Source organism: Chiroxiphia lanceolata, chromosome 7, assembly GCF_009829145.1.
Source record: "Chiroxiphia lanceolata isolate bChiLan1 chromosome 7, bChiLan1.pri, whole genome shotgun sequence".
NCBI classification, from domain to species: domain Eukaryota; kingdom Metazoa; phylum Chordata; class Aves; order Passeriformes; family Pipridae; genus Chiroxiphia; species Chiroxiphia lanceolata.
In genome coordinates this window covers 7,440,123-7,465,837 of record NC_045643.1, presented here as the reverse complement: position 1 = coordinate 7,465,837, position 25,715 = coordinate 7,440,123, and the positions used below count along the sequence as shown (strand labels likewise).

At 50.8% G+C, this 25,715-nt stretch overlaps 3 protein-coding genes across 6 annotated transcripts in view; all 3 read right to left on the bottom strand.

The window, feature by feature from the left end:
* UBE2F (ubiquitin conjugating enzyme E2 F (putative)) overlaps positions 1-5,737 on the bottom strand; it is a 66,739-nt gene extending 61,002 nt beyond the window's left edge. For 2 of the 3 annotated variants that reach the window (XR_004358027.1, XM_032693240.1), the window contains exons 1-2: positions 5,561-5,737; positions 3,576-3,708 (exon numbers count right to left, since the gene is read on the bottom strand). Coding sequence is in view for 2 of the 3 variants with exons in the window: in XM_032693240.1 (XP_032549131.1) it covers positions 3,576-3,693 (118 nt within the window). In the remaining variant the exon portion in view is untranslated. The remainder of the gene's footprint in view (positions 1-3,575; positions 3,709-5,560) is intronic. The other variant, XM_032693241.1, reaches the window with a different exon arrangement.
* A 2,147-nt stretch (positions 5,738-7,884) lies between these two features.
* On the bottom strand, positions 7,885-9,247 carry LOC116789401 (interferon lambda-3-like). Its single transcript, XM_032693205.1, has 5 exons — positions 9,086-9,247; positions 8,746-8,820; positions 8,459-8,602; positions 8,282-8,353; positions 7,885-8,181 (listed from the first exon to the last, which is right to left on the bottom strand). Exons 1-5 carry the CDS (start codon positions 9,245-9,247, stop codon positions 8,089-8,091), a joined length of 546 nt encoding a protein of 181 aa, XP_032549096.1. The 3' UTR covers positions 7,885-8,088.
* A 5,413-nt stretch (positions 9,248-14,660) lies between these two features.
* Positions 14,661-20,150, bottom strand: LOC116789705 (putative methyltransferase DDB_G0268948). Of its 2 annotated transcripts, none has more exons than XM_032693837.1 (7): positions 19,281-19,400; positions 18,167-18,295; positions 17,748-17,908; positions 17,261-17,474; positions 16,516-16,616; positions 15,613-15,750; positions 14,661-15,084 (listed from the first exon to the last, which is right to left on the bottom strand). In XM_032693837.1, exons 2-7 carry the CDS (start codon positions 18,275-18,277, stop codon positions 14,994-14,996), a joined length of 816 nt encoding a protein of 271 aa, XP_032549728.1. In that variant the 5' UTR covers positions 18,278-18,295; positions 19,281-19,400; the 3' UTR covers positions 14,661-14,993. The 2 variants fall into 2 exon arrangements, with proteins under 2 accessions (XP_032549728.1, XP_032549729.1); XM_032693838.1 differs by lacking the exon at positions 19,281-19,400 and adding an exon at positions 19,968-20,150 and having other exon boundaries at positions 14,662-15,084.
* Positions 20,151-25,715: the final 5,565 nt, after the last annotated feature.

The window sequence follows — 25,715 nt, the reverse complement described above, 5'->3', positions numbered from 1 at the left end:
CTGAACTGGACTCTAATCAACACAAACGAGGCTGTCTTTAACTCCAGAGAAAAACCAGCCACTGTCTGTGTCTGGACAATACCCCGAGCAAAGCTGGCAGGCATTATTAGACTGCAGAATTTATTAGACTATCATCAATTTACTGTGGATCAGGAATAGGACAGTGGTGCTTCACTGCTGACAGAACACTTTGGGCCTCTTCTCATCTCCTCCTCTTCCCTTGCTGATAGCCAGGATTTCTCTTCTTTTATGTAGAACATATTATCTTTTAATTCACCATTGCCAGGAAACTGATTGAGACTTTCACCCATTCTGCAACTGTCATCTGTTTGTTTGGTAACTCCAGCCTAAACACTCACCAGTAACAACTTGTACTTACAGCTACTCTTCCAGGCTCCTATAACTTTGTGATGCAAAACAGCAGCCTGAAGTTCAGCTGGGCTACTACAGTTCCAGACAATCAGACAATAAAGGCACTGGTGCTAGTCTAGATGCAGAGCATCACTGCTGTATGCACACCTTGAGCAGACAGCTCTGCACTCCCTACCAAACTCATTCCTGCAGATCTTTATGTGACCTAAAAACACTGTCAACATCGAAAGTTCACCTTCCCTCAGCCCCCTCAACATCGTAGATGCTGCTGCAGCTGGTCTATCTTGAAGTGCTGGAGCAAATTCTAGAAACTTCATAGGCAAATGGTCTACGTTTAGCTTAAAAAGCAGTTTAAAAGAGAATATCCCCAATAAATCTTTCACACTAGCTACTGAATTTCCCTCTCGCTTTCAGTGGAGTTGTACTAAGATGATCTGCTTCTACTGTCAGCTCCCATTTGAGTCCAGAAACCATTCTAACACACTGACAGTTGCTCCTACAATTCTTCTGGGAGAGCATCAGGACTAGGAGAGCCTCCCCTCCCCACCTCTGGCCTGCTCTACAATTTCAGTAACTCTTGTCAGGCCTTGGCCTTTGCACAGGAGCTCGGTGGTGAAGCATTCCTTAACTCTTCTAGGAACTCTTGCCAGGCCAAGGAGCAGCACTGACCATACCAGGAACTCCTGCTGCCTCAACACAGTGGGAGATGAGAGGAGCAGTAATCAGTCATCCCCTGACAGCTTCGGAACATTCCTTATCTGAATTACAGTCCAAGTGAAATGGTATCATCCTCACTCAAATGACAGACAATTCCAGTAGTTCCCAAAAAGGCATTAAACACAAGTATTTCACTGATTCTGGAGGGGAATTTTTCAATAGGTATACACTTGTAGGCACACATATCCATATGTGTGTGTTACCTTTACACATTTGTCCCTCTCTATATATAACTTTGTGTATCTGTGTATTGACTTGAATGCTACATAACATAGTATACATGTTATTATCCTGAATCTAGAATATTGTTATGTTTACAGCTGGTTAGTGATTAGTCCAACATTTAAGTGCTTTTACGATTAAGTGCTGCTAAATTCTTTAGACATAAACTGTTGACTGAGTCCAACCCTAATACTGGACCCAGCCACACTGAGACTCATCCCTGAAAAGGAGTCCAGAATGAAAGGGGGTTCACTCTGAACCTCATGACTCAACTGACTCAACTAAGGGTCTCCTTGCCCCCCTCACTCTTTCCATTCCAGCCTCTGTAGAAATAACTCTTAATTGATTCTAACTTGATTTCCCTTCACATGCATTATCCAAGCAGTAAGAAGCAGCAGAAACCTTCCCAAACTTCTTTATGCTTCTGCAAATTTATATTTAAGGACGTTTTCACTGTACCTTTGACGGTGACTCTTTAAGTGGCATAAGCCACACATTCCACAGTAGGGATACAACTTCCATGCACAATCAGATGAGGATCCAGCACCCAGTACTTGTCAGAGGCACATGAGCAGTGACCTGCTTTCACCATTTGTCAGTTTGGGACTCAGCTCGTTCAATACCCAAATCTGTGCTGGTTTGCTAATGCAGCCATAGCAATTACAGCGTCAATACTGATTTTCTATAGCTCATGTTCTCTTACTCCCTGCAGACTTTGTAAGGTTTTAGCCCTAAAAATGAAAAACATGACTGCTCTAAGGGTACAGTAGAATGTCTTATGGCACCTCACACTATACCAAGCATTGCAGTTGGAAGTGCATTTATATTGCACTGCTCTCTTCCTCTTGAGTCTATACCTGTAGGTTTAGCAAAAATCTCAGATTATTTAGTCATTTGGCTTTGTAGCTTAGCCTGGTTAAAGAGCTTATTTCTCCTACCTAAATCTTCCTCCCTCAGAACTGGAGTTAACTAAGGATTTCCAAACTGGAAGTCTAAAGCAAGTTCTTTTCAAGAATGATCACATCAGGGTTATTAAAAGTCCCTGTCCTTAGAACTGTACAGAGAGAAAACTGTGAATATCACATTCCTACAGTCTAGCTGTGGCACTTCCCAGGGCACTGAGGCAGCAGCATTTGCAGTGACACCTTGCTCCAGCACAGTTACATGACAGAATTTATCCTAATTTGAAAAAAACCCATATGCAATGCTAGTTAGGTAATACCAGTTAGGCAAATACACCCTTGTCAGTCTCAAATCATTCTGAAACAAGACCAGGAAATGTGAGTTTCCTCTGACTGGCACAAACCCTAATAGTGGCAGCTTACCCATCAACAGCAGCATATTTGCTATTGATCATTTTCAGCAGAAACATCCATCTAAACAACATACTCCTTGCCACTAGAGCATTAAAACACTCAACTATTACCAGAGGGAGTAAACGTGAGTTTAAGCCCACAGTAACTGCAAAGTGTCAGCACCTACGGATTTTTAATTATATTATCTATGTTACAGGAAAAAAAAATTAAGTACAAAAAAGAGCTGCCCCTGAATTCACTATAAAACAGTTTAATTATTGCCTCACAAACTACCCCATTTATCCAGAACTGCCATAAAGTGAAAGTCTGGGGCTTTTTTCCCCACCAGTAACAACCCACAGCAGCCCTCCTAGAACACACTCTATTGCAATACAAAAACGAGCACTGTTTTTTTTAACTCACAGCTTCATACTCAACTTCTAGAGACTCCAGGCCTACAAAAATATCTCCCTGCATTGCTTTTTTTAAGCTTTTTAAACTTTGCTGCCTATGACCTGTACCATTAAAGACCACTGGAACACTGTTGTTACCCTTAGGATGTTTTTTCCTGTCACAGGCAGTTATGTTTTTGCTCAAAAAACCACCTTCCTATCAAGACAAATATACTATTGTTGATATTCTCCTCCTATACGTTTATTGACACTCATGTGGCAATTTTTATCATGTTTTAATTGATGACAGAGTTCCTTATGATGGGTTAATTTTTCAGCAGAGTAAGGAGGACACTTGTTTTGGTTTTCACTATTCAACGAAAACAAGTGTCCTACAGGCAAAGAGCTGCTGGAGATGAGATGTATGTCAATGCACACCCTACAGCAGCAATCCTGAGGTAAGTCACAAGCCATTTCAAAAATACCTCTGGAAATTCATATGCAATTTAGTGTTGCTTACTGGCAACACACCTGCAAACCGTAAACCCCAAAATATTTCAGTACAAGTCCCTTTCACCTTTAACAAGTAATTTATCTCGCACAGACACCCTCCGAGTGGAATCCGACGCTGGGTTGGACGCACGGGGTCCTCTGACACCATCATCCCGCTTCAGCTTGCTTGCCAGTGTTAGCATTCCTGCTGCTTCCACCTGGAACACAAAGGGAGAGCAAAGCCCATCACCAGAAACGAAGCACTGGGGCTGCAGTATGAAAACAACTCACAGTTGTTGAATAAGGAACGAACTTCCATCGCATTCTCAGCGGTCAAACACAGAATACGCTGCACACAGCTCACACAACTGTGATTAAACTCAGAGAAAGATTTTGTTTGGGCTGTGAATACTGAAAGAGCTACAGTTTGTTAGGCTAAGGGGAAGCTCAATTTTGCAGGAGAAAGGTCAGGCTTACATCAGTGTCTACAATGCAGTGTCACTGCTTGACACTGCTCCTTCCTAAGAACTGCTGTGGAAATACCCCTGCCAGACAGTCTGCTACAGCCTCCTCATCCACACCTCCCAGGACAGCGTTCAGAGTCGCTTTTCAGCTGGCCAAAATATAAGAAATAACAAAGAGAAAGGGGAGAGATCACTGGAACTATTCTCTAACACTGGGAAGCGAGCTCTGAGGCAGCTCCCAGGACACAGAAAAAAGACTTAAGCTGCAAACAGTGCAATGATCCACGCAGCTGCACAACAGGAAACTCTCCACAGTGCAAGAAGTTGCGAGACTCAATAACTGAAATGAAGAGACAGTTTTGCTGTGTTACCCAGCCCCTCTAGAAGATAACTGCACTGATAAATAATTACAATAAAAGACAGACAGAATGCCAAAGTCATTAAACCAAAGCATCCAGTCTGTCATGGCTTAATACATTTTGTAACTATTCTTAGTTGAAGGCAACCCATTCTTCTTAAGTTTGGCAAAACCAACATAATGCTGACAAGATCTAAACCCTTCAGGCCCCATTACCACTAAAATGGTAGGAGAAATGTTTATCCTTTAAATCGTATTAATTAATTGAACCAAATAAAAGGGGAAAAATTGCAAGACGTCAAGGTATAATCCTTACCTGGGGGTTGAGAAAGACATAACAGATAATTGAGCAAAAAGGCTTAAAAAAAAGGGAAACATGTAATTCACAATAGTCCCTAACAGTATGAAACTCTGGTGAGATCTACAAGGAGGTCAAGTTCTCTGAAGCTGACAAGTGTGTGTGTCAGCTGCAAAATACATTTCAAAACAAAAGTAATGTTAGGTGTAAATGTAAAATCCAGCTGGCTCAATTGAAACACAGTAAGTTTTTTCATCCTGCTACCCCAGAGAAAGGAAGAATAAGCAGACAACACAGACCTTTTTTCTTTGGAGGAGGGAAAACCAACAGCTGCTTAAAAAAAAAAAAAAAAGGGGGGGGGAGTAGGGGAGTCTGGGAAGTACTGAACGGCGCTCTACATGAAAAGAAATAAATCTGTAAATTGCAGGCAACCTCTCCACTCCAAAAAAACCGCATCGTTTAGGTGCCAATTCCAAATTAAATCAACTCCGATAGGCATTAAATGTCCAAATATCTTTATAGCTTGTCCCGGAAAACCGGGAAACCCAAGAGAAACGTGATCACTGTGAAAAAGAAATCATTCGCTTCAATTATACCCCAAATTCCAGAGAAGCACGGCAAGGAAGCCCCCAACAGTTCAAGCAAAGCTTCCCCGCTGCAGACCCCGGAGAGACAGGCCAGGGAAGGGAGACTGTGCTTATTTATAGGGAAGGGCGCGAGAGCCCCGGGAGTTCCCCAGCTCCGCCGGGAGCGGAGGCAGCGGCGGCCCGGGAGCCCCTCCGCAGAGGCAGGGGGATCGCTGGGTTCCGAGGGCCGGGAGAGCTGGGCCGGGGGTCACAAATGGGCCCCAAGGCCCGGCGGGCCGGGACCGCCCCGGGAGTTGTGGGGGCGCCGGGAGGGGCCAGGCCCGGGCGGGGAGGGCTGAGGGAAGGGGGGTGGCTCGCACGTACCTGAGCGCGGCGTCAGGGCCCGGCTGCCGCGGCCAACACCATCCCCGGCACCGGCCCGGGCAGGAGCGGCAGCTCCTTCGGACTCTTTCTTCCTCTTCCTCCTCCTCCTCTCCTTCTTCTCCCTCCCCTCCTCCTCCTCCCTCCCTCCCCCAGCGGAGATGTCGCGAGAGCTCGGGCAGGGCCGGGCAGTGCGCCTGCGGGGTTCTCGCGAGTTTTGGCGGTGGCGGCGGCGCGGGGTGGCCGCTGGCTGCCGGGAGGGCGGCGCCATGTTGGGTCGCCCCCTCAGGGGCAGCGGGAGCGGTGTCTCCCAGTGCCCGAGGGGAGTTGAGGTCTTCGGGCTGAGTTATGTGTCCCCAGGCTCAATTTTCTCACCTTTTGTGAGCAGAATCACAGAATCAAATACGTTGGAAAAAACCCGTGAGATGATTGAGTCCAACCTACGACCCACCACCACCCTGTCACCTAGATGTCCAGTCTTTCCTTAAAAACCTCCAGGGAATGGTGACTCCACCACCTGCCTGGGCAGCCCATTCCAATACATTCCATTATTTTACAGTCCCTTCATAGAGCTGTGAGGGGTGATTCAGTTGCAATATAAATTACACTGAGTCTGTGGCAAATAGCAACGCAGCAAGAGGGGAAAAAACCCCAACAATTATCAGGGTGATTTCACAAGTGGAACATAACCAGGCTTACTGCAACCATTGCCTTAGTACCTGCTTAAATTAATAGACTATTTGTGCATTCCAGCAGCAGATTAGTGGAAGCAATAGTGAATCAAATGGGAGCAATAGTCGATGAGACGGGAGCAAGAGTGAATCAGATGAAATCTGTAAAAAAAAAAAGGATCATAAGAATGCATTTAGTAATTGAGAGTGAATTACCTGGGTATCATAAACAGACTGACCAAAATCTTTAGAAACTTAAACAGTTGTGTTAGAACAGCCTCCTCCCCCTGTAAAATAGGTGCATAAACTTAAATTCTTCCATTTGGTGGCTTCCATTAAATAAGGGAACCAGGCATGAAAGCAGCATCCAGGTTAGAAAGTGTGATAAGGCAAAGCTGGAGACCGAACACAAGGAACATTTGGCTGACAGCTGTTGAAATACTCACTGTGTCCTAAACCTTCACTGGAATGATACCACCACCTCCTCCCCAAAAAGAAATTGGAATTTTGCTGACTGAAATCTAGTTAAACCAGCACAGAACCCCTGCACTCCTTCTGTGAGTCTGCAGGGAAAGCAAGCGCTTCTTGCCCACCTCCAGTCACCCTCCAGGAAAAGCAGAGGACTTACCTGAGCTACAAGAAGCTGGCAGGGGCATTAGGCTAAAGCTGGCCAGCTGCAGCACTTCCCAGCTGTCCCCACCACTCCTGCTCCCAGCTCCTGAGGAGCCTGGCTGCCCCATCACTACAGCCTACAGCCTTTGCCTGGCAAAAGGAACAATGCCTTGATAGATACCTCAGTGAGAGCAGGACAACCTAAATACATCTATTTTGGAGGATGAATAAACACCATCTTACCTCCTTAGGCTTTTCTCTCCAGATCCATGTATTGTTTGGCTATCACAGCACAGCACTTTAGTCCAGAAACGTTCTAAAAACAACCTCCCTGCCAGATGTTGACTATACATAGGCTCCAGAGAAAGTGATTTCTTGCAAGACTTCAAAACCGAGGGGTCAAATAGTGAGCAGGGTCAGGGGATTGGATCCCAAGCAGGCACTGATGGCATCTGCCTGTTCCTGGGAGTCTGTGGCCGCACAGGCAAAGCACTGGTGCAGCTGTTTTTTGAGAGATTAGCTGTGCCTGGCTGTAACCAAATCCAGCAGTCCATGTGCAATTCCAGACACACCTCTGGGGCTTTTCCTGCCTGTCTGTAGTGTTGGCCCAAGGGCATTTCCCTCCTGATGGGTTTTCATTGCCTCAGGTGCTGCTCTTGTCATCAGGTGGCAGCAGATGGGGCATGGCCAGGTGATAAAATCTACTAAAGCTCCCCAAAGAGCCCAGCATCCAGGCCTTTCTCCCTCCCTGTCCCCAAATTAAATGGAATGAGGTTTCATTTGGACAATGCAATGCAATGGAATGTAATTGCAAGGATGTGTGTGCAATACCTCTGCTGTTGTATTACAGCAAAGCATAGTAATAAATGTGATGGCAGCTTGTCTACATATAGTATTTATTTTATTAAATGGCATACAAGAAAATAATTTATACAGGAAAATATGCATAATATACTCTGTAATAAATAGCAGGTGAAAAAATATATTTCCTTAAAAACATTTTGAAAACTAGCAAAACAATGATATCAAATAAATATATTCATTGCCATTCTTTCAGGAGGGGCATTTCTTCAGCTCCTCCTGAGCCATTTATAAGTACACAATAAACCCCAATAATTTAAAAGACTGTGAAAAAAAATTGTTCCCTGAGCTCACATGAGTAAGAAAAAGGCTTAAGTACAGTACAGTGATGCAATAGCAGTTGTTTTTCGCGGTCCTCAGGGTGTCCTTTGGGGCCGGTGGCGGGTGCTAAGAGCATTGCTCTTGGAGGGCAGCGCAGTTCAGGTCTTCCAGCACTTCAAAGACGTGGCGGACAGCATAGTCCTCCAGGCAGCCGGTGTTCTTGTGCGGCGGGGACAGCGCCTGCGTTAGCAATGGGGTCAGGTGCAGCCCTGAGGTCACTGACACCCCGAGACCCCCTGGCCCCGCTGACCCAACTTACCATATTCATGGCCACCTGCAGGTTCTGCAGCCACTGGCTCAGTTCCCCAGAGGGCTGATGCGAGGGAGCCACCTGCAAGGGAAGCAGCGGGGTAAGGACCAGTGATGCCCTGCGGCGCTGCCGACAATGCCAGGGCCATGGAGCTGGCACGGGGTGGGGGGCTCGGGGGGCACTCACACAGCCCCGCAGATCCTCCCGGGCTTGGGCGAGGAAGGCCAGGGGCCGCTGGCGCATCTTGGTGAAGCCAGGGTGGGTGGAGAGCTGCAGCATCGTGATGGTGAAGTTCAGCTCGGCTTCCACCAGCACCACTCGGTCGGGCACCTGCGGCAGGAGTGTGTGGTTAGGGACCAAAGAGCCAGGGCTGGAGGAGGGGAGTCTCAAAGACCTGCCTGGCGTGCAGGTGAGGGTGGGACTGGCTGAGAGGAGAGCTGTGCCCCCTTGTCACAGCGTCACCTCGCTCTTACCGACAGGTGTGCCGACATCCACTTCCGATCCAAGAGCCCGGTGTCGCAGTTGCGGCCCGGCTGCCTGATGTTGCGCTGCAGGCACAAACCAAGAGAGAGACTGAACAACTGTCATTGTGACTTCTGGCGATGTCATGCAACCCCGCCAGCCATGTGGTTTGAAACCAGGACGAAATTTGGCCCAGCATCCTTCATGTCCCCAAACTCCCATGGAGAACATCCTCCTCCTCCCCAGACTGCTGCAGAAAACATCCACTTTGTCACTCAGGTCTCAAATTCAGCATCTCCTCTGCCTTGCCCCCCTCCCCAGCCCACAGCCCCCATTGCCAGCGATACTCACAAACTCCTTCTGCATCTTCTTCACAGCCTTCTTCTCATCGAACGTGACTTGCTTGTACTTGAACAGGCTGCAGCCCTTCCTCAGGGTGTTGTGGGGAAAGGCAGCCCCCAGGCTGACCCCCAGCACCAGCACAAGCAGTGTGGTGAGGCGGAGACACAGCATTTTGTTGATGAGAGCTCGATGGTGAGCAGTGGGTTACGATGGGGTGAGGAGGCTGCGGTGCAAGATGCCAGAGAGGATGAACTGGAGGACTCCGGGCAGGATTTGCTAAACTCCTGATGCAGAGGTGCCTGACAGGTGCCACAGGTGGCTCTCTCAGCTGTGGAGATGCTGGGCTGTCCGGGGGAGCTTCTTTCCTTGCTTTGCTCTGCTGGCTGTGGATGCCTTGCTGCCCCATGTCCCCGGCTTTTTATTCCACCTGCCCGGTGTGGCTGCTTTCACATTGACAGGAAAATCCACGGCCTGGCAGCTCTGGAAACAGGAAAGCGAAAGCTGCGGCGGGAATCCCGCCTCCGTTACTTGCGCTGCTGCCTCCAGCCCTGCCGCCTGCTCCGCCTCGACAGGGCGAGCGCACCGGCGATGAGGGATGCTCGGGCTGCCTCCAGCACACGCCCCCGAGGGGGCTGAGTGGGGGGACGCCGCTGCCACGCCGAGTGGCACAGAGGTGCTGGCAAGTGCGAGGACACCGGGCACGACCCAGCCCCGCCCCACGCTGAGAGCTGCGGGAGACCCCAGGCACGCAGCCCCACGGGGACAGCAGACTCGGGGTGGCCGGGAGGGTTACAGTGCCTCCTGAGTGGCAGCAGGAGTTCATGCCTCGGTTTCCCTATAGAAAGGGCCATGGCAGGGAGGGGGGGAAAGCAGCAGCAGCAGCAGGGAGCAAGCACCGCCACGGCGCAGGCTGCAGGCATGAGCTCTATGTCTGTGTTATCCCGGGGGCCCAGGCTTGCCACCAAAGCAGGGAAAAGGGTGAAAGCAGAAGCACTTCCACCTAACGTTTTCCAGGTGGGACACAGAGTTGTGAAGGGAGGCTGCCAGAAATGAGCAGGGCTGCCACCCTACAAGCCACTGGAATTAGCTAGGTTTCCCTCCCTCTTCAGCCTGGAAGCACAAATGTGGTGTATTGACATCCCTCCAGTGACAGCGGGAATGGTGCCCCGTTCAGCCAATTGTCCTTCTCTCGAGGTAACCTCCTGCGATCGCTGCTGGGCTTTTAGTTTCATGCATTCATACAGAAAATTAGGGCAATACCTGGATCTAAAAAGCCAAGACATTAAGGCAGCAACAGGCATAAATGCACTTTGCAGTGTCTCCCGTGATGGCCATACACAGGAAAACACCGCTCCAGAAGGACTTGACTTTTAGTGTTCACATTTGGAAATAAACTGCTGATTTCAAAGAGGCCAAGAGAACAAGAAAAGTTCTTGAGCAAGCCCGTGGAAAGATACATCTATGAGTGGGCAGAGTGGCATGGATGTGGTCATGGAGGTGGACTGGGATCTCTGGACATCATCCAGTGCAATCCTTGCTCTGGCAGGGTCAGCCAGCATGGGTTGCCCAGGACTGTGTCCAGTTTTAAATATCTCAAAGGATGGAGTGGTGACTCCACAGCCTCTCTGTGAGTGTTTTTTTGTGTTCAGATGCATTTTCACGTTTCAGATTGTAGCTTTTTTCTGCTATGCTGTCAGTAGGCACTACCAAGAGTCCCTAAGCCTCCTTTCTCAGCCTTGCCTTATAGGAGAGATGTTCCTGTCCATCATCTTCATGACATTGATTTGACTCTATCCAGTGTGTGCCATGTCTCTCTCCCCCTGGGGAGCCCAAACCTGGACCCAGCACTCCAGGGGTGGCCTCACCAGTGCTGAGTAGAAGGGAAGGATCACCTCCCTCAGCCTGCTGGAAACACTGCTCCCAGTGCAGCCCCAGACACCATTCACTTCTTTGCCACAAGGACATGTTTCTGGCTCATGTTCAACCTGATGCCCACCAGGACCCCCAGGTCCTTTTCTGCCACACTGGTTTCTATCTGGGCAGCCCCCAGCTGTTACTCCTCAGGTGCAGGACTTAGCCCTTTCCCTGGTTGAACTTCAGGAGGTTCCATCAGCCCATTCCTCCAGCTTGTCAAGGTCCCTGTGGACAGCAGCATGACTCCCTGCTGTGTCATCCACTTCTCCTAGTATGCTTCACCACAAAACTTGGTACCCCCAGGGTACCCTCTGCCTCATTGTCCAGATAATTTCTAAAGAGGTAGAGCAGGACCAGCTGTTGACCCACAAGGTCCATCCAGCCCTTCTTGAGCCCTTCCTCTGCTCCAGCAGCATCTCAGATTACTCAGGTCTTTCCTAGAAAACCATGATGGAAATAAAGAGAAGAGGACAGCATGGATGGGACAGTGACTATTTCCACCTTGACCAAGCTGGATGCAGATACAGCTTGGAGAAGAGCCAGGACAGCAAAAGACAGTGGTAAAAGCGTGGTGGGCACAGGTTTTCCAGCCACAGATACGGCCACAGGACCAGGCTCCCGTGCCAGCCTCCCCCCTGGCAGCAGGGTGGGTGAGATCAATAATTAAAAGCCTGAGCCCTGGGCTTCGCTCCTTTGCCTGCCCTCTCAGTAAACAGGACAACAGCTCTGTGTTTCCTTTCTCTCCCATTAAAGAAAACCACAGACTTAGAAGAATAATTTTTATTCAATGCAACGAAGTCCATGATTGATACAGCTTTGAAATAAAAGCCCAAACCAGCATAAATAATGCCATGTATGTTGCTCAAGCGAGGCACAGCTCAGCTGGAATAGATAGCACCTCAGCAGAAAATCCCAGCAGTTGTGAAAAAGAAATGTGTCCCCCAATGAGAGAGGGGTGATCCACCATGAACCACTGTCCCACACCACAGATCCCTGCCGAGACACTCTTGGGTCACCCGTCTGGTCACAGCAGCATCACAGCCCCGTGGGACCCAGCTTTGGCTCCTGTTTCCCATCACTGTGGCTTTTATGTCCCAGGTGTCATTTCTGTTTGGAGAAGTAAAGCGAAACCTCATGTCTTCACACACGCAAAAGGAAATTCAGAGGCATCGAAGAAAAGTGAAAGCTGGAGGGTGAAGCCGGGCCATGAGCATGACCCCTGGCCCTCAGGGTGGATGGGATGGAGGGGTGAGGATCCCTCCTGGGTGCCTTGCTCAGGTAGTTGTGCCACGCTCACCTGTGGCCATAGCCAAACCCCCAGGTGCCTGGCTGAACAGAATCAAGGGATTTTTCCATCCTGGGCCTTGGCCTGGGTCTCACACGGTGATGGTGATGCCATGCTCCACCATATCGCAGTCCACGGCTCCTCCAAACCATGCAACTGGCAGCTCCTGCCATGGCAGAGGAGGGTCCCCCAAGGCCAGCATGGGCTGGGGACACCATACAGTGCCTAGTATGGTCTGCAGGACACTGGGGACCCACCACAGCCATCGCTCCAGCCCCAGCTGCAGACAGCACTGTGCCAGGAGAGCGGCACAGAGGGTGAACCCCCTTGGATTCACACGGCCCAGCGGGCTGGAGCCACTTGAATTTGCTTGGAGCAAGAAATCCCAGGTGTGTGGGAAGTTCCGAAGTTCCATGTGCGAGAAGGAAAGTGAAACATGGCTGAGGACAGGGCTGGCGTCAGCATCAGGTGAGGTAACTGCTCCATGGTGACTCATCAGCCGCTACGTGGCACAACGTGGGAAAGTCTTGGCCACAGGCAATGCCACTGGAGTGGGTAAGGATGAGCCCAGTAAGGCTCCTTCCTGACCCCTTTTGTAGCCAGCAGGCTTGCCTGGGAGGAATTGGCTCCTGCTAAAGTTACTGGTCTGAGAAAAGAAGATAGAAGGGACAAAAAACTGTGCCCCAAAAAAGCCAGCTTTAAAAATAAATGTGTGGGAGGCCTGCCCAGGGCCTGATGGTGCTGAGACAGGGGACATGAGGTGGGCTCCACTTGGCAGTTGTTGCCCGACCTGTCCCTGCCAGCCCAGGGTGTCAGTGCCACCAAAGTGCCCCTTGCCCAGCTACATGCCCCAAAACCCTTCAGCACCTCTCTGCACACGAGCTGTCACAGCTGTGATGGTTTGTGCCGCTCTGCTGCTGACACCGCGCCCGAGCACGGTGGTGATGCAACCCCTGGTGTCACAGCACAGCCTGGCACCTGCTGCATGACCCTGGGGATGCACAGAGGGAAGGGCTGTGAATTACTGAGTTAATTATTGAGCAGACTTAAACGAACTTGTTTTAAATTTAAAATGAGGAAAAAACCCAAACACTTTTTCACCAGAACCTTTGCTCCAGCACTGTAGGGACATAGGGTGTTCCCTCCTGGGGGTTCCCTCCCTGCCTTGGCTGTGGGGATGCCCCTCTCCAGAAAAATCCCTGCCAGCAAAGCTGGGGCTGCCCTGGCCCGGGCAGCCAGTCAGGCCACTGGCACCCCAGTAGCAGTGTCACCCTGGGAAGAGAGACTTCTTGTGCACCCTCTGGAGATGACAAGGCACCAGCCCCATCCTCACCTGGCAAGGGAGGCCTGATGGCTGCTGCTCACCCAAACCCATCATGCACCTGTGCAGCCTATCCCCTGGTGACAGCATCAGGCTGGATCCGGCATCACTGCTGCAGCATGTGGCCATGGACACAGACACCAACCTCATATCCATGATGGGCTTCCCACCCCATAGCTGGCCTCCCAGGGCCCCACCAATCTCCTGGGGGCAAAATCTCTGCTCCCCACCCTGGGCAAGCTGAGCCAGGGCTCAGTGACCCCAGGGGAAATATGCCCAGGGTCCAGCACCTTTGCCAAGTTGAGGGGGCTCAGTCAGGACCACACCTGAGAGCACAGGACCACAGTGGAAGCACCTCTAGGCCCTCTAAGCCCCTCTCCAGGTGTGCTCTCTGGGGCAGGGAGCAGATGTGCCACTTTTACTTTGGTGCATTGTTAAGAAAGGCAGAACAAAGTGAGGGCACTGCCCTTCCCATAGTGCCAGGGCAGCCTTCTTGCCATGGGCAGAAATTACAGGAAAGGGAACAGTCCTCACAGAGGCTGTGCCTTAACTTGAAATATGCAGAAAGCAAACAGGAGGGGACTGTGCTGGGCTGTGCCCAGCTCTGAGCCCTCATGTCTCCACCTGCCCCTCCCCAAAATGCAGCCTCTAATCTTGCCTTTGCAGTGTGGGTGGGTAATAATGGGCAGAAACCTGCTCCCCTGTGGCAGCAATCCCAGAAGGGCTCCCAAGCTGTGCTGAGGGCAAGGGACTCACTAGGGCCAAAGCACTCCTGGGGCAGGTAAGCTGCTGTTACACCTGTACCAGCCAGCTAAGCACCAGGGATGGGGGCACCTTCTGGCTGAGAACAGCCCCTTTGCAAGTCAGCTTCCAAAGAGAGCACACACCTCCTCAGCCTGGGCAGGGAAAGGGGCAAATGGCCCTTCCTATCCAAAACTCATCTCCCCCACAGAGCAGAAGGCCACTCAGGACACTCAATGTCTATGTAGCACAGTTATTCCCACCCAGCAGGTGCTCCACAGCCTCTCTTAAAAAGAGGAACCACAGGCAACTTTTTATCAGCTTTTTTTTTTTTAATTATTATTAACTGTGTAAGAAATGCAGCAAGTTTCTCAGCTATTACTGTGATTCTCTTCCCCATGTGTAATCCAACCACCACCAGCCCAAAACAGGACCCTTCCACTGCTGAGGGGGCAGCACTGGGCTCACTGCAGGACCAAGGTGGGCAGGAACCCCAGAGGCATAAAACCCCCTCTGCTTTCCACAGAAGATCAAAATTTTCATCACCGAAATCAGCATCAATCTTCCCAAAGAAAAAGAGCGGCTGCAAGTGGGGTATTTGGAGACAACCCACGTTTCCCTTCCGTTTTAGCACCAGATCAGGAGGGTTTCCTCTTTCACCGTCCCCTGCAGCCCAGCACACAGACGTGCCTCACCCAGAACTCCACTGGGGTTTCACGGGAAGAAACTCCCATCGTCTCCAGCATCCTGCAACGAGAAGCAGAGGAAGGGTCTCGCCCTGTCCAGCCAGCTCCCAACTGACACCCACAACCAGAGACACGGCTCTTCCACCCATAGCACAAAGGCCTGGATGGCAGATGCTTCCAGCTGCTGCACAAGGGTTGTTCTTGTCAGTGAATAAATTAGCAGGCCCAGGGATGCCTTTCCTTCCCAGAAGGCCCTTGCTGGAGACCAAAACAGGCTGGTAAAGATGCAACCACCAATATTTTTCGTGTCCTCTGCTAATCAAGAACAAGACAAAGAAACTCAAGATACCTCTGACACAATACTTCCATATATATCAGTGCAAGCACACCATAGAGTTTCATGGACTTAACATTTAAGAATCTGCTGTTTAACCCTTGACAGACACCCACCCACACCTGGGGGAAGGAGGGAGTGCACCCCTGCACAGCTCACTTCTAGCTTCGGAGGGGTCTCTACAACCTCACTCTTTGTGCACTGTAGAAAACAAGTCCTCCACATCCTGCTTGTTTTCCCAAGCAGTTTTCTCACCTCTTTTCAGTCTCTTGGAGGAGGGATTTTGCAGCTTCAGGGTCGCTCTTCAAAAAGGTTTGATATGGAGAGGCAGACTCCAAGTAACCAACCACACCCTCAACAGTCATGGGAATTTTGTCATAGATATCAGTGATTCTACAAGAGAGATGGGGAAGAAAGGAGCATTGACAAGTTAAATCTCAAAGGCAGGGGAACACAGATAAGAGATTGACATGGTGGTGAATAAAGTATCTGACACCATCAAACGTCCAGCAGATGGAAACAACATCCAGTTGTGGCATGTGGTGGGTCAAGAGCTCTGACTGATGTGCTACCGGAGAAGCAAAGATAGTTCCAGGGACCATCTCACATAGTCTGTGACTTCACCAGCCCTTTTGGTCCAGGCTTATCTGCAGACCCCAACCCCTCCAGCATCCAGGACACCAACACCTTCACACCACCACTACCACCACATCCTTTTTGCCTGCAGAGTCAGCCCCTGCCCTGTGCCTCGGTGGGGAGGCAGGCACTGGCTCCCCCGAGGTCTGGGGCACATTTGCTGCCTCACTCTATTTTATCTTTCACCCATGAAGTGACCTGCCCAGAAACCTCAAATTGTGCTAGACCATCAACTGAAAATCCAACCCAAGGCTGCCTTGAGTAGGAAGGGTCCTCACAGCCCTCAGACCACATTTGATGGCTCAGTACAGAGCCACATAAAAGCCAGGAGCAGCGGGAATGCAGCCACACAGCTCTGCCTCAGTGCACAGGGGTTTGCTGAACCCCAGCAGCTGGGCTGAGCTTCTGGCAAACCCCACTCCCTTGTGTCCTCGCTGGGCTGGAGGCAGAGCAGCCCCCCGGAGGAGCAGAGACACCCCCCTTTATCCACTCCTGGTGCTGCACCGAGGGGGTTCTGCTCACCTCTTCTTGTCTGGGAATGGCAAGGCCTCGAAGATCTCTTTGTAGTTTTCCAAGACGAATTTTAGTCTATTATGTGAGTATTTTAAAATCTGGTCCCAGCACTGTAAAGACAGTGTATTAAAAAAAAAAAAAAAAAAAAAAGGCAAAAAACCACTTGAAGTTCTCAATTTCCACTTACCTCAGGTTCAAGCCCAAACCTGATGCATTCACACGTGGTCCTTTTTTTTTTTAAATACTCGTTGCATTAAAACACACCAAAAATCTTGCTTAATGCCCAGAATTTAAGGATGACATTTTAGCATAGAGATAAGAGTTCTGTCTTTCTCCTTGCACTGCTTTTACTGATTGTGGAAAGGCTCCTTTTATCCAGTTATTAAAACACCCTTTGTCAAGAAAGATTACTAAAAAAGGACTTTTCCCAAACAGTTTATACTCCCCATTCTTTTCTCTGTGATCAACAGCAGGAGAAGTATCTTTGACAATACCAGCCCCCAGAAATGCTCTAGCACTCTTCTCACCCTACCAGAGCCTGCCCCATCAATGCTAGCATCCCTTTTCTCCTCATCCAGCCAGATTTAGCACTGCTTTGGAGCCTCTAAATCCCATCTCAGCCTTGTCCCTGCACATAACCATCCCTCTTCTGCCCCATCCTGCACTAGGATTCCTCTCCGTATCCAAGTAATACACATTTTCCTGTGCCTAGAGCAGGAGGGGAAGCCCTGAGGTTTGGGTTCCATCTCCTCACCTCCCTGAAGATTTTGGTGAGCTTTTCGGAGCAGTCTCCGTAGCGCAGGCTCATGTCCACGGTGTAGGTGCTGATGGCCACGCAGCCGCCCGGCCTCACCACCCGCTGCGCTTCCCTCATGAACTTCTCGATGTCAAACCAGTGCGCGGCCGTGAACGAGGCCAGGACGTCCACAGAGGCGTCCTGGAACGGCAGCTCCTCTGCAGGGCACACGCTTGGAGCGGGAAGGGGAAAAAAGACATCTGTGATACGGGAATCAGAGGGTAGGACATGAAGCCAGTGGGTATTTTTTGGAGGCCATGAGGACAATGTGGGAAGACCATGGCTACTGGAAGTGTAGGATAATGCCTGTTCACCTCAGGAATTCCATCAAATAGGGCTTTCTTTGGTGCCAGCTAGGTCTTACAACAACCATACTCACAAAACACCACTTCCATGTAAGGACCCGAATTTTGCCTTCGGCTGAGCTCACTCCCCCAACACTCACAGGTAAGAGACATTGGGCATGGAGGAGGTGTCCTTGGCCTCCTGAATCTGTGCTTCGCTGATGTCCGTCCCCACCACTTTCTTGAAGTGCTCCGCAAGGAAGCGGGTGCCTTGTCCGGACCCACAGCCAACATCCACTACCAGCTCAGCAGGGATTGCCTTCTGTGGGGAGGAGGGGATGTGTCTCAGTGGGCAGCCACCCAGTTTCTGTGCTTTTACCCCATTGCTTCCCCCAGCATCCACTCAGGAACAGCCTTGGCATGGCAGAACCTGTGGAAGGCCTCTCCCGTGCCCCCATCTTGCCTTGAGCCCTGCTGATTTATCATTCCCCTTGGTACCAGTCAAGGTAACACTCCCAGCAAGGTAAATACTACCACCCACAAATAAAGATATCCTCCAACCTGGCCATACCCCACTCACCTTTTCCTGCAGGTAGGCAAGGATGGTTTGCTGCAGCTCTTTGCCCGGTGCAAACCTGTATTTCTGGTAGACGGCCGCATGGCCTCTGCCTTCGAACATCTGGGTGGTCATGCTTGGATAACCTGGCACCTGGGAAGAGGCAAGAAGCTGGGTTTGTCACCATGGGATCAAATTCTTGCCACCTACTTAGTCTGTGACCATAGGCACTAAAGCCTCCAGTTCCTGGCGGGGGCCCCCAGAGGACTTTGCCCATGAGGCTCCGGGCAGGGGAGTGTGAACCTGCTCTCTGAGAATCCCTCCCACGGCTGTGAGCTAATCCCAGGAGGAAACCAGCAGCGCTGGATGTGGAAAAGCTTTCCAGGTTTTTAAGCACTCCTTACTCCTTTGCTTTCCCCCGCTCCCCGGGTGTTTTCTGAAATAAATCACCACTACAGTAGAACACTTTGGGTTTGTTTTTTGTGGGAGGTTTCTTTGGAGGTTTTTTGGTTTTGTTTTGAGGAAACCCGTGTTTTAGAATTGACAACACAATCACAACTCGACTCTACGCTTTCTCAACCACCTACTATTTTTTTGCCTCTCACGGACACGGCCCAGGGCGTTCCCTGGCTCACCCACCACTGTGTCCCCCCCGTGATGCTCCGGACCCCGCAGTCCCCGCACGCCCCGGGCGGTCCCGGCGGCCAAGGGCGCTGCCCGGGCCCGTCCCGCCGCACCGGAAGGCTCTCGGCCGTATCCTGTTTGTCTCCGTGCCTGAGAAGGCGCCGTGCGGGACAACGACAGCTCCCTGGGCTGGGGACAGACCCCAAGAACCTGCCAGAAGGGCTTCCTGCCCCGTCTGACGGGACCCAACACCCTCCCTGTGCCCACAGCGAACGGGATGAGCAGAGCGACGCGAGAGCTGCGAGTTTATCCAGCGACGCACAAACACATCGGACAACCAAGGGTTAATCTGCCTTGGGTGCAGGAAGAGATGCTCAACCAGCGCGGGGTTGGAGCTCCCAGCAGGGAGCAGCAGCGCTTCCAAAGCCCTTTCTGGAGGGATCCTCCAGCTGCTTTCTAAGCGCTCAGAGCAGCCTCCTTCCCCCAGCCCCCCCACGCCGCCCCTCGCCTTTACCGCCGGCAGCTCCCGCAGCTCCCGCTGCCTCTCCGTGCGGAGCTCCGGGCGGGGACAAAGGGGAAGAAAAGCGGGCGATGGCCGGCACCGCCCCCGGTACCTACCGCCCGCCCCGCAGCTCCTCCCTGCCCGGCCGGAGCGGAGCCGGAGGGTAAAATCCAGAGGGCAGCTTCCAGAGGCTCATCCCGCCGAGATGCTGGAGCCCCAGAGCATTAGACTTTACACAGCTCTGTAATTACTAATTACAGAGAGCTTTCAAAATGCCCACGGATCCCGGGGGTTCCTCAGCAGCCCCCACATCTCGGGAAGCGGATTCAGAGCCCGGAAGATGCTCACAGGGTAGCAGGAGAAGAGGATGCAAAGCTGCAGGCAGCTAAAGCCATACCTACAGCGCTCTGTCTGCACTGAAAGCCCCTCCTATCGTCCAGCGGAAAGAGAACATGTAGGAATAGAGCCCCCTGCATCATCTTGAAGAGCACAGAGCATGGTATCTCAGGAGTAGGCAGTCTGCCCTGATTTGGGGCAGGATTTTACCCCTTTGCTAAGAGTAGTGCTAATTCTATGCAGCTGAAGCCAGCGAGTTATGGTTCACAGGAAGCACTGAGTTTGCACAGCAGTCGTGGGTCTGTGGTAATTAGCAGAGCCTTAAAGCCCCTCCTAACTTTAAGAGAGATCAGAGGAACTTACCTAGGCACCACCTTGAAGTAGTTTGCTGAATCAGAGCATGGATTGGAGTTACTGGGTTTGCGTCTTGAGTGTTTTATTTGGGTCACCTGCTGCTTAATCCTGCTAGGAGTGGTACCTGGACCAAGAGAAAATACCACACAAGCACCAAAGGTCCCTGTGGTTTCATAACCCAGCCTTTTGAGGGTTTAGATACCCTAAGTTTGCCTGTATTTGCTGAGAGCATGACTGCAGACAGGAAGGGCTGATGTCCTGGGCTTCAGTCACCTGCCCTCTTCTGAACTTAGAGGTCCCCATAGCATGGGCTGCTCTCCTGGGCAATGGACAGGCAGTGTTTAACTGATTATCCTCTGGCTACTGAGACCAAGCACCTGCAGTGCAGAGGCTGCAAATGGCACCAGTCCTTTGCTAGCTCTCCCAACCTTTGGCACACTGGATGCAGCTGCCTTTGACTCCCTATTCCAACTCCCTTGTATTCCCCAAGTGACAGTGAATCTCCAATGGCCCTGCACCATACAGCAATAAATTAGTCTTCTCAACCTTTGGGTTGCTGAGCCTTAGTCCAAACATGAGTTTAAACACCAGCACAGAATCAGACACTGTCCATCATCCCTACCAGCCCACTAATTAAATCCACAGACTTCAAGGAATGTCAAAGTGCTCTGAGGTCTTCCCAACTTGTTCCCCAAACCTACAGGCCATGTGGATTTGAATTATATAGCAGGGTCCTGGATTAATAGACCTCCAAACTCTGATTTTAATGCAGAAAAGGAGAATGTAAGATCCTTCATCCCTCCACACCTGCTCTCCTGACGTCTTGTGCCTGTTGGCTCTGCCCCCTCCCCACCTTTGTGCCTCTGCAGAATGCAGTGACAAAACAGCTCCCAGAGCTTTGCTTTTCCAAACAGGATCACCAAGCCAAGCCCTAACTTTATCAATGGCCAGGAGGCAATTCCTGTCCTTGGGATATAGCACTTGAGTGCTTCTGATGCCTCCCTGTGCTCCTCCACTGCCAGCATTCCCTGCCCATGTCATGTCCTCATCTTGCTGCAGCAATCCAGGTGCGTGGCCATCCTCCTCACTCAGCCACTGGGATTTCACTGCGGCCTCCAGGACTATTTCCAGGGAGATGTTTGGGTTTTTTCACTGGCAATGCATCTCACTCTGAAATTTGTTAAAAAAAACCCCAAAACCAAATAAACAAAAAAACCAATCTATTTTAGGGAAAAAAGCTCAAAGGAGCCTGTCAGTTTGCCTGTGTCACTTGTTGATATTTTTCACCAACAGCACCATGGTTTCCACAGCACTGAAATGTCTCATCTTGATATGGAAAAAGCCACTTTGTTTGTATTCCTGTGGTTTGTTTCACCGCACATCAGTAAATATTATATTGAATTCTTTTTATCCTAGGGAAAGAGTGCTGCCTCCTGAAAACAAAACAGCTGACATCCCCTCAGCCAGATGCTTTGATATTGCTGAATTCCCTTTCCCCTCCTACCTTGTGAGGAAGAGCTACACTGTCTTATCCAGAGTACAGATGTCCCTCTCAGCCCAAGCCTGGCTCTGTAACTGTGTTCATGCTGTCCCCAGCAATAACTTTCTGGCAGAACATCTTCCCTAATTTCACCTGGAGAACACCTAGCTGGCTTCGTCACAAGCCTCATAAACACCTTCTAATTAATTATGTCTATTGCTCAAATAGAAAACTAATTCTCATTTATTTCTTGGCTCAAACACTGCCAGACACACCACGCTGCATTTTTAAGAGGGTCTCCCAATTTTAGAGGATCTGAGAACTAAAACAATTATACAAAGTCTTGCTCAGCGAGTTCAATTCTCCCCCTTCTCTATGTATAATCCTCTACCAGGAAAACACTCCAGGTCTCACCTTCCCACACCTGTCTGAAGGAATTTCAGAAAAACCCTCAGCTCTGACCAACTGCCCCAGAGCTGCTCCTTTGGCCAGGCCTTTAAATGCAGACCTTAAAGTGGCAGCAATTCCATAGCCCACGGCTGAGGGCTTGTGACTCAGCCCCTGCCCTGCATCCTGCCCCTGCCTGTGGGAGGAGGGTGAAGGAGGGGACACAATGACCTTCATGTCTGGGCAGACCAGTGCTGTGCCATGAAACATGTGCCATGAAACATGTATCCCTGTTTTTAGACAATCTGAATGCCAGGCAAGTCCCCAGGAACATCTGGGATAAGCAGGGTTCCAGCACACCCACACTGGAACCACCATGGCTGCTTGTGGTGAGCTGCAGGACATTATCCTGGGGAAAGAAATCCAGACCCAGTGTGTGCAGGAAGGAATGTGCTGTGCCCACCCCGATGAGAGCCCTGGTGATGTCTGGGGCCTTATTTCACCCAACTCTGCTCTGACTCCCCAGCAGGACCTGTGAGAGGTGCTGAGCCCCCTCCTGCGCCGCACCGGCCTTATGGCACCAAACCCTGCCGATGCATTGTGTGCAGCGTGGAGCTAAAGGAAGAGCAGGCAAATTGCCCTGTACTATTGTTGTTTATTACCCTCCTGCATTAAATTCACAAATTTAATTGTTTTAAATTTCATTTCAGCTTTGATGCACTTGGCAGCTCCTTGCCAGGCCACACTGGAGGAAGGATACCCAAAGGGCTGGACAGGCTGGGGCCAACCTCCCCATCCCCAGGATCCCGAGAAGAAGCCGGTGACACTTCTCTTACCTTGTGAAAAACTGGATTTGCTTTCAAGATCCTAATAAGGCTTCAGCTCTTGGGAGATTCTCCCCTGTTTATTTGTTCTCTTATGGAAAAGGAACAAGATTTATTATCACAATGAGGAATAAAGGGATAGGAAAATATTTGGTATTTCTATGAGGATCTTTTTTAAACCTAGAGAGCCCAGACCTTAAATTAATGAAAAACATAATTCCCTTGGCTTACAAGCAGCAAGGCATGGATAAAATCTCCTTGTAGGGAAGGGGGTTAGCCACAAATTAAGGATGTCTCAGCTGATTGCACAGCTGTGTGTTAGAGCTGTGCCTCAAGGTCTTGGCTGGGACTGGGACTGGGACTGGGGCTGGGGCTATCCATACCTGCTCCCTGGCAGCTCTGGAAAAATCAGTGCTTATGTGAAAAAAGAGCCCAGATGAATGAGACCCCGAGAAGATCAACCAGAGAGGGAGATGGAAATCTCTGCAGCTGTGACTATTTCTGGGTAACTGCGTCCGTGACTGTGCAATTGCCAGATCCTTGCAATTGTAGCCGGCATGTCAGCTGGTTGTTGTCGTGCTCAAGCACACAAAAGGCTGGGGGAGAAATAAGGGCAGGCAGGGGCACGCTCAAGGGCAGGGGAGGAAGCCTGCAGAGGAGAGCGCCCTTGACTTTGAAATCCTGCCTCGCCCCTTAGCTCATCCGGCCATAAATCCTTCCTGATGGAATGATTGATGTGCAGTGCGTGCGTGAGCTGGGAGCCCAGGCTGAGAGTAAAGCCCCAGCACTGAGATCTTCCAGAAACAATAAAAACAAGTCCTTCTCACATAATGTCACCTTTTAACTAAGGAAGATGGATTTTGAGGCCAATGAATTAATTGAAATTTAGAAGTCACCTGAGAATCCGTGGCTGAGATCTCCCATTCCCCATGCAGGGTCCAGAGGCTCCTCCATTGCTTCCTGGCTCATCTTCCCTCTTTACTCACTGACAAAGCAACACCACCACCATATCACTGTCTCCTGTTCATCTGTAATTGCACAGCCATTGATCTCTCGTTACCAATGGCCTTAAACAGCCTGAACACCTCAACTCGCCCTAGTGGCACCACACAGCGCTGACGCCTCTTGGCCGAGGGGGTTCCACAGGTGCCTGCAGAAAAGCTTGAGATGATGATTTTGGTGTTTTGGGCACAGCTGGTTCCCGATGGGATGCTGCCAGTCCTGTCAGATTTGCTCTGCTCTTGGCTTTTACCGTTGAAATCTGTCACCATCCCAATGCAGCAATTTAGAGAGAGGGCCAGGGGGGGTTTCTCTTCTCCTTACCAGAAATGTGTATTTTTGGGCACTTGAGAGCAAAGAAGGTCTCCGAGAGGGACAGAGGGCTCAGTCTTCAGCGCTTTTTGGAGAGCATCAGATGTGCAGACTGAGGTCAAACACCTCAGACCATCCTGCAGTAGCTGAGCACCTCCACACACTTCAACCTTCAGCTTCAGCCCCTGCATTTCGGGTTCTCAGGAGTCTCCTTCCTCCTGTCTCCTCTGGTGGGTACAGAATCAGAGAGGGAAGGTGAGTCCATGGAAGGAAACCACCACTGATGCTGCCTGGGTTTGTGGGTGATGTTTGTGGGGCATTTTGCAGTGCTGTGACAGAATGGTTGTGCATCCTTTAGCCCAGCACTTCATTATCCAGCGCTCCTGGGTGTCCAAGAGAACATGATCCCCTGCTGATCGATTAAAATTTCTGGAATTAAAAAGAGGAAGAGAAACGTGAGCGCAGATTGATCTTATTTCACCTTTCCTTGTGTGCACAGGCTGGAGAATATATGGTGATATAGTAGATGATATTATTATATCTGCTGACAGAAGAAAAACAAATCCAGTGGTGTCGGGAAGCTGCTGCAGTAAAATTAAATAACTCTTGGGGATGTACGTGGTCAAACCAGACTTGGGTCCAGCTGATGCCTGATGGGCTGTTTTGAAATGCAAACAAATCTGTGGCAATTAAATGAGATTCAAGACCATCTTAATTCAGAGTTTAAGCTTTTTCTTCTTGGGATCCCAGCTAGGCATGTGATAGGAACATTCATTGTAAGACAGGGAGAAATAAAGGGGAAGGGAGCAATATTTTAGGCTCTTCTCTTCTTCCTCCAAAAGTCCCTGCACCAAGAGGCAGCTGGGTCCATCATCCCCTGCACATTTCCCATTGCAGTTCCCAGGATCACAGCCCTGTGTCCCAAAAGCCAAGTGGGAACAAACCTGGAAGTGTAGTGGTTCAGGGGGTTGGAAAGGGGGAATTTTTGGTTCTGGCCATGCCGTGCTGGCCAGGGATGGTCTGTGTCAGTGGTGGCGCGAGGGCTGGAGGCTGCAAATGCTGTGCAACGTGGCATTAAGGAGGGTGCAGGAGGGCACAGAAGGGTGCAAGAGGGTGCAGCAGGGTGTGGGAGGGTGTGTGAGGATGCAGGAAGGTGAGGAAGCATGGAGAAAGGTGTGGGAGGATGCAAGAGGGTGCATGAGAACCCTCTTGGAGGGTGTGAGAGGATGTGGGGAGGTGCAGGGTGTGCATGAGGATGCAGTGGGATGGAGGAGGGCACGTGGGGATGTAAGAGGGTATGGGAAAATGCAGCAGAGAACAGAAAGTTACAGGAAGGTGCTTCAGGATGCAGAAGGGCGCTGCAGGGGAGAATGCAGGGGCGCGCAGGAGAATATAGGAAAATGTGCAGTAGGATACAGGAGGGTGCAGGAACACGCAGGAGGAAGATGCAGGAGGAAGGTGAAGGTGGATGATTCAAAGAGGATGCAGAAGGGTGCAGGAAGATGCAGGAGGGTGCAGAGGTTTGCAGAGGGGTGCGAGAAGATGCAGGAGGAAGGTGCAGGAGGGTGCAGGAGGATGCAGGACAAAGATGCAGGAGGGCGGCTCCAGAAGGATGCAGGAGGGCGCAACAGCCCGTCCCTGAGCCGCCGGCGGGGGCCGGGCCGTGCGGGCAGGGCGGCGGGGGCGGTGCGGAGCCCGGCCCGGCCCCGCTGCGGGGGAGGGCCCGCCCCGGCCGGCCCGCCCTGCCCGGCTCTC